The sequence below is a fragment of the Acanthisitta chloris genome, unplaced genomic scaffold (assembly GCF_000695815.1).
Source record: "Acanthisitta chloris isolate BGI_N310 unplaced genomic scaffold, ASM69581v1 scaffold9520, whole genome shotgun sequence".
Classification (NCBI taxonomy): domain Eukaryota; kingdom Metazoa; phylum Chordata; class Aves; order Passeriformes; family Acanthisittidae; genus Acanthisitta; species Acanthisitta chloris.
The window spans coordinates 44,798-52,666 of record NW_008651131.1 but is presented as its reverse complement, the minus strand read 5'-3'; the positions used below and the strand labels follow the sequence as shown (position 1 = coordinate 52,666).

Below are 7,869 nucleotides of genomic sequence, written 5' to 3'. Positions count from 1 at the left end.
CACCGGCACAGCACGGCACGAAACGGCACCAGTACCGGCACGCAGCCCACGGGGGTCCCCGCCGGCAGAAAAAGATGTCCCCAGAGATGGGATGCAGAACCCACATCTTTCTCGTGTGGCTGGGGCCGAGCATCACAAGGCACAGCACCTGGACACAGCCCAGGGGGTCCCCACCGGCAGGGAAAGATGTCCAGAGATGTGGATGCAGCACCCACATCCTTTCTCACACGGGTTGGGGTGTCCTGGGATTCTCCCCCACCCCCTGCATCCCTGCCCCACATGCTGTGGATCATCCCCAGCAGCAGACAGAGATGCTCCTGTAAGGGTGAGGGCTAGAGTGGAGCCACCTCCACCTGCCCACGGTGGGGGCTGAGTTGGGCAAGTTCAGTTTGGTGGGAAAGACCCCAATTCCCACACCCAAATGCACACCTAGTAAGCAAGCACAGCTCCTCCTTCTTACTGCTCACTCCTTGCTTCCCCCTGCCCCAAATCCCCTCCAGATCTGCTCCCTTCTGGTGTCCTTCATGTGTCCAGACTCTCCCTGGTCACGGTGCTCGTGCCACCCTCACTGTCCCTCTCCCCTCCAGGGAGACCTGGGTTTGGAGGACTTGTGGGATGTGTGAGAGTGTCCCATGTGTGGCTCTTGGCACCCCCAGGACAATCCAGGCTGCAGCTGAGCCCTGTGGGGCCAGCAGGTTGTGCCAGAACTGTGCTGAAGCTTCACACACACAGAGTTATCACTTGGGAAAGCACTAATTGACATGTCAGATGTGCACTAGGAACTGGCCTTGAGGAATTCCCCATTTGGAGCACACTCAGCCCAGGAACACTCGGAGGCAGTGGCCTTTCTCACCTCTCCATGCCCAGCTGGGAAGCAGCTCCTGCCTGGACACTACTGGTTGGTGTTTGCTGGTCCCTCCTGTCTGGATCGAGCTCCAGTTTTCTCTCCTAACAGGGTCACCTCCAGGGCTGTGGTTGAGGCACAGAGTGCTCACAATCCAGGGCTGCCAATGCCACCAGGCTCCAGCTGCTTTGTGGCTGGGAATTGCAGAGCAGGGATGGCTCCCAGGGCAGGTGCTAACATCTGGGTGCTCTCTGCATCCCTCAGGGTGATGGAAGCCCATGGGGAATACACAGGGTGTCTGTGCCCCAGGATGGCATGGGCTGGAGAGGTTGCCTTGGCTCTGAGAGACAGCATCGAGCCCTGCCTCAGTTTCCCCACCTTTGCCACGCAGGCTGGTGTGGAGAACAATTAGTTATTGCCCATAAAATGCTTGGAAATGAAAAAACCCACCTGCTGTTGTGTTATTATGGTTATTAATAATATCCTCCAGGCTTTATCACTGAAACTGCTGCTGGAGATGGAAGTTTCCCATAGCCCAAACAGCTGAGCTTGATTTAGGGTTAATATGAGTAAAGTAACTATAAATAAACTCAGTTCATTTACTGCTGCACTAAGGCAGATAGGAGCAATTACCAGGGCAATATTGCCGTCTCCAGCTCAGTTCCCAGCCCTTTCCACACTGGTGTAGAGCTCCCAGAGCTTCAAAGAGGACCAGAACAGGCAGAAGCAGAGCTGGCCCATGGCACAGTGAAGGTGAAACCCTCATTGTCCTCTCAGAGGAATCCTCCTGACCTGGCTCCTGCAGATATCCCACAGCTCCTTGGCCTGTTTGGGACTGTTCAGCCCCTGCCATACACCTGAAAATTGTGCTGGACAAGCAAATAGGAAGCCAGAGCACCACAGACACCAGGCAAGATGTTTGTGTGGAAACAACCTTATTAGTTTTAAGCCAAAAGATAAGCCCAAACCCCCGAATTCCAACAGTTTGCAATGGAGGGAATGAATGACATGGTGACGGCCTTCATTCCCAGAGGCTTCCAGAAGGATTCATCAGGGACTCAGGCACCTGCAATGGGGTAATTCAGGAATAAAGAGGAGAGGTGCAGCAGACAGTGGGACTAGTGTCCTTGGCCTTTCCCTCAGCTCCCAGCTGGAATACTCCCACCACTCCCACGTGGGTGCTGAGGTCCTGGAGCTGCAGCTCTGGGTGCTCATGCCCCCTTGGTGGCCCAGGACTGGGTGTCATCACAGCAGGTCTCCCCTTGGCCCTGGACAAACCTGAAGAGCAGCAAGAAACTGCTAAGGCAGGAGGTGGCTTTGGCTGTTTCATTTAAGGGCTTGGTTTGGGGATGGTCTGGAAAGGCACTATTCCAGCACCTTGGAGTTTGCAGGGAAAGCCAACAGCCCTGGAGGCACTGGGGCTCAGACCCACACCTTGGCCATGGTCCTGCCCCAAGCTCTGCACCCCAAGGATGAGGCTGAAGGTGCCCCCAGTCATGGCCATGTAAAGGCAGGGAGGAATTTAAGGAGCTTGTAGTGAGATCCTGCTTTCCTGCAATTGCACCCAGGGCCTTTCCAACCCATACTCCACAGCCCAGCAGAGCAGAGAGGGATGGGACACTCGTATCCCACCCCATCCCAGAGCTCTGCTCTCCTCCAGCCCTGAGTGCTGTGGCTGTAGCAGGAAAATCCATTCCACCACCATCATGACCCCAGTGACAGACACCAAGTGCTTTGGAGCCCACGTGGCTTCAACCCTTGGGATTTCCCAGGGATCCACACAGAACCAAGGTTGGAAAAGAAAAGGAAACACAGAGCATAAAATGATCTGCAAAACTCCAATTCACTCTCAGGGGTGCAGAGGGCACCTCTGCCCCGTACAGCACCGAGAATCATCTAGAGCTGCAATATAGAGGTCTCTCTATGTATATATTTATAGGTATGTATATATTTATAGTGCCCTGCAGCTAGAAGAGCCGGGCCTGCTTCTTCAGCTCGTTCCTCTTCCACAGTGCCAGCCGGTCGAACTCAGCCATGGTCATGCCGAAGATCTGGTAGAATTCCTCCTGGGACAGGTGTCTCTGGGGAAAAACGGGATGCTGGGACAGAGCTGGGGGCTCTGGTCACCCTCTGGGGCCAGTAGCAACCAGCCAGGCTGTGTGGCTGCAGTGGAGCAGGAAAGCATCCCCTGCTCACTGGGGCAATGGCTGCTACAACTCCCAGCACTGCTCTCTAACGAGAAGGGGACAACCTTCCTCCCTCCTGCCTCTGCCAAACACACTGGTGATATGGGCACAGGGGATAGCTCTGCCCAGCCAGTGGAGCAACAGGACCACTGTGACATTGTGCTGACAAACATGTGCTCTCCTAGGGAGCTGTGGAGATGTTTCTCACATGTCCAGAGCCCCTTGCAGCCACATGCTGCTTGCCAGGGCTAAAGGGACACTCCACAGGATCAGGTCCCTCTCTGCCCTGAGATTCCCCAGTGGAAAAGTCTCTCCTCACCTCTAACCGAGTTCTGTCCACATCTTTGGGCAGCTGGTTCCTCCCTCTTGTCTTCACCAGGAGCAGCTCATAGGGATATATCTGCACAGGGACAGGAAGACCATGGGGCAGTTCCAGAGCCAGAAGACAGTTGGGACACACGTGGGAATGAATCCCACCAGGGCAAAGCCTCCTCCTGCTATGTTTAGCAGGGCTTGGGTGGCACAGCTGACTCCAGGGCTTGGATGGGACAAGGCAGAGAGGAGACTTGCTCCCAGGGTGTCCCTGATCCACCTTGAATCCCATGGTGCCTCTGGAATAGCCTGCTCACTCTGTGAGCCAAGAGTGACCCAGGTATGGGTGTGAGTAGGAAACCACCAGCACAACCACCTTTCTCTATTCCTCACCCAGAAGACAACTCGGCTCAGCCAAGTGCTTGGGACCCTGGCAGGAGGGGACTGAGCCCCACAGTCCCAGGATGGAGGTGTCAGGATGGGGGTGAGGGCAAAGCCTCCCCCTGAAGAGCCTGGGGACACACAGACACATCTCTGGGACTCCCACCTCTGTCTGGCAGCCACTCCTTGCAGCAGAAGCATCTTACCTTGTACTCTGTGGAGAGACAGAAAAGACAAGAGAGACATGAGCCACATTGACACTTCCACTGCCGGGACCCTCTCACCAAGGATGTAGGGACCCCCACTTGTCTCCCCTCATTCTCCTCCAGCCTCATTCTTCCCAGAGCTGCCTGTGGGGGGGTGGCAGCCCCACAGCATGTGGCTCTGAGCTGCCCACAGGGTTCCTGGCCCTGGGGCCTCTTACCTCTCATCCCCCAGTTGACGGCGTTCGTGCTGTCGTAGTGGAAAAGCTCAGCACTGGGAGGCTGTGGGAGGGATGGAGAGAGGGAGGAGTGAGAGGGGATCTCCTCCAGACACTCAGCACAGCACCTCCCACTCACCCACACCAAAAAGGGCCCACACCTGGCAGTAGAGAAACTGAGGCACGAGGAGGTGAAGCGACAAGCCTAGGACCAGATCTGATCCCAAGCAATCACTAACCCAGGATAAAAAGCAAAGCTCTTGTGCTGGAAAGCAACACCAGCATCCCTCTAAAACATGCCCTGGGGGAGGTTCAGGGCAGGCACTGCCTGGACAAGGCACTTTGGACCCCAATAAGTGTCATTTTGGAATGGCACACAGCAGCAGTGACAGCAGAAGAGCAGAGAAGGAGGGAGCAGGACTCCCTAGATGTGGAAGGAGAGCACTGAGGAGGCTCTGAGGAGCCTGGGGAGAATGCTGAATGGTGCAGAGACCCCTGGCAGCAGCAGCAGGATGCAGGCAGTAGGCACTTACCCTATGCAGCCCATTCCTCCTGTAGGCAGGAAGGGAGGCTGACTTAGAAATGAGAGGATCTGCAAAGAAGCCACCAAGGTGCATGAGGAGAAAATGCAGGGATGAACCTCACACCCTGGGACAGAACCCACTGGGCCACCCTCCCTCTGTGCTCCCACATTCACCCAGCTCTTGCTCCTTCCAGCTCCAACACATTTCCACCCTGGCTTTCTCGTGTGCTGGTATTCCTATCCCCAAAATCCCTTTCCCTTGGCAGCCCTCCTGCCACCCTTCAGCACAACACATCCTCCTCAGCTTCTCTGCTTCATCCTCTCCCAGCACTGCCATCAACTGTTCAGCTCTACCCTGGTGCTCCCACATTCACCCAGCTCTTGCTCCTTCCAGCTCCAACACATTTCCACCCTGGCTTTCTCGTGTGCTGGTATTCCTATCCCCAAAATCCCTTTCCCTTGGCAGCCCTCCTGCCACCCTTCAGCACAACACATCCTCCTCAGCTTCTCTGCTTCATCCTCTCCCAGCACTGCCATCAACTGTTCAGCTCTACCCTGGCCCAAACTTTCACGGGCTCCTTTTTCTCTCGCCTTCATCCCTCCCTGGTCCCAACACCTCCATGCAGCTCAGGTTCTGCCCCCCCAAGCCTGGGAGGGCTGCAGGCTCACACACTCACCGCTGTCGGCCAGGTAGTGGGTTCGGGGAGCTGCAAGGAGAGCAGAGCTAGGTGTCAGGGAGGACCAAGCACCCCATGCCATGCAGAGCTGCTCATTCCCAGCCCCATGGGTCCTCCTTGGGGTTCCCTCTGCAACCCCAACCAGCCCCAGCTCTGTGAGGGCAGATGTGCCATGAGGAAGATGCTCCTGTATGCTCTGTGCTGCCAGGCTCCTAAGTTCCCCCAGACCCTCTGCAGCTCCAGGGTTGAGTGTCCTGGGTGCTGAATGGTAAGAGCAGTGCAAGAAAGGCAGCTCTGGGGCTGGTCAGTAGATCTGGGGTGCCAGGAGGTCCTGGATGTGCTGTTAGTAATGAGGTTCACATGCAGCAAGCTCAAAACAGGTCAGAGCAATCCCAGTGTGGCTGTGCTGCCTGATAGAGCAAGCCCAGTGTGGCTGTGCTGCCTGATTCATAGATTCATGGATTGTTAAGGGCTTGGAATGGAGCTTAGAGATCATCCAGCACCAATCCCCCACCCTGGGCAGGGACATCTCCCACCAGAGCAGGTTGCTCAAGGCTTTAGCCAACCTGGCTTTGAACGCTGCCAGAGCTGAGGCAGCCACAGCCTCCCTGGGCAACCTGTGCCAGTGTCTCACCACCCTCACAGGGAAAACTTCTGCCTCGTATCTAATCTACATTTCCCTCTTTCAGTTTGTACCCATTACCCCTTGTTCTGTCACTGCAGTTCCTAACAAAGATTCCCAAGGTACCCTTCAGCCACTCCAGTGCCTGGACACCCACTGGGTGATGCCCCATCCCAGCTGAGGCACAGGGAATGGATGGAACCCTCCAGAAAGGAAAACAGCCTCCCAAGTCCAACTGTGCCCAGCATCTCTCACCACCCCTTCCTAGTCCTGTTCTTCCCTCTGCACCCCACGGACTTGCCCCAGGGGCTGGGGCCATGCTGGGTGGGACAGACAGATGGCCCAGGGTCCCACATCATGCTTACAGCCGTTGAGGGAGCCCTCGTAGCCAGCTGTGTGCAAGGCCTCTCTGCTGCTAGCCGAGCTGCGAGGGGGTGTCCAGGGGTCTGCGTAGGAGTTGGACCGAGCCTTCATCTCCTCCCTCAGGATCAGCCTGCCGATGCCACTCTGGATCTGGGCAGTGGAGGGAAAGCTGCTTCACACCCTTCCTTTCCAGCCCTCCCTGTCTGCTGGCACAACATGGCAGGGCATGGCATCTCCTGACATGGCTTTGGCATCTCCCATCTGCTCCCCCATCCCTGGGGACGTGGTGCTGGGCTGGGCTGTGTGGCAAAGGGGTGCTCCCCTCCTTCAGACCCCGGGCTGGGGGTGGCCAAGGAGGGGAGATGGCAGAGGGCAGCAGGGATGGTGGTGGCACCTTCTTAGGTGGCAGAGCTGGGCTGAGCCCCCTCCCCAAAGCCAACCTTGCTGTGGGCAAGGACATCACTCACCTTGTGCATGCCCCGGTCGTACCCATCCTCCTCACCACCTGATGAGAACCTCCGGGCGCGAGGGGCTGCAAGGACACAAGTGAGAGAGTCAGATGGGGATGAAAGTGGAGGCAGGGAGGGAGGACACAGTCCCCAGCTGCATGGAGACAGCAGAGTCCAATGGGCTGTTAGGATTTTGGGGTCACTTTGGCAGGTATCTCAGCCCATTGCCACCTTTGGGCCCAGACCCAACTCAGAGCAGGATCCCCTCCCAGGAAATGTATGGGTTTGAGGGCAGGGATGGGTTTCCCTTTCTCTCAGCCCAGTGGGTGGCTGTTACCTTTGGGTGAGCCTTGGAAGGACCAGTACTCCGACTCGGAGTGGTAGTAGGGGTCTGGGGAGTAGGCAGGGCTGTACTTGGATGACTGTGCGATGTCTTCGCTGGTTTTGCTTTTCGTGGCTGCAGAGTGGTTGTCTGCAAAAGGAGCAGGCAGAGCTAAAGTGAGCTCCTGCAAAGGATGAAGGCAAATCCACTTCCCCTCTCCAGTGACTGGCAGTGATTCATGACCAGGACAGCACGGAGCAGTGCTGGGAACAATCAGTGTTCAAACTGCTGACACCTTTTCCAGACAAGGCTGCTGAGGTAGGCAGTGGGGACAGTGACAAGCACAGGGGCTGTCACTGATGCTGCTGCGAGGGGACACAAATGGCTCATAGTCCATGGCACCATGACAAGCTCCTTGCACAGTGCTCACCCCATTCCCACCAGTGCCACCAACCTCCCCGTGACCCTGTGCTGTCCTGTCAGGACAGGAGAGAGAAGGGATGGAGGAAGGTTCAGTCCCAGCAGGGAAAGGGCTCTCTGGGTTCCTGCCAGGGGAAGGAGGCAGTGGGCTGTGCAGTGGGTAGGGAGCAGAAGGGCTCTGGCAGGGGCTTGGCCCTCATGGCAGGGACACACACAGGCTGCTCAGCAGCACAGGTGAGAAACCCAGAGGTGAGTCCTGCTGCACCAGGGCCAGGAGACTCACAGGGGAAGGAGCACCAAGGACAGGAGGTGTAGCAGGGAGATCCCACCACCTCTGGCAGACACAGGG

The 7,869-nt window shown here is 56.8% G+C and overlaps 1 protein-coding gene across 1 annotated transcript in view; it reads right to left on the bottom strand.

Moving 5' to 3' along the window:
- Positions 1-2,671: 2,671 nt before the first annotated feature.
- Positions 2,672-7,869, bottom strand: part of ABLIM3 (actin binding LIM protein family, member 3) — a gene marked incomplete at its 5' end in the record, with an annotated part of 19,305 nt that continues 14,107 nt past the window's right edge. Inside the window, 9 exons of the mRNA XM_009071897.1 lie at positions 2,672-2,925; positions 3,350-3,430; positions 3,930-3,937; positions 4,148-4,208; positions 4,678-4,736; positions 5,345-5,374; positions 6,332-6,479; positions 6,797-6,861; positions 7,116-7,250. Of these exons, the coding sequence (XP_009070145.1) occupies positions 2,812-2,925; positions 3,350-3,430; positions 3,930-3,937; positions 4,148-4,208; positions 4,678-4,736; positions 5,345-5,374; positions 6,332-6,479; positions 6,797-6,861; positions 7,116-7,250 (701 nt within the window). The remainder of the gene's footprint in view (positions 2,926-3,349; positions 3,431-3,929; positions 3,938-4,147; positions 4,209-4,677; positions 4,737-5,344; positions 5,375-6,331; positions 6,480-6,796; positions 6,862-7,115; positions 7,251-7,869) is intronic.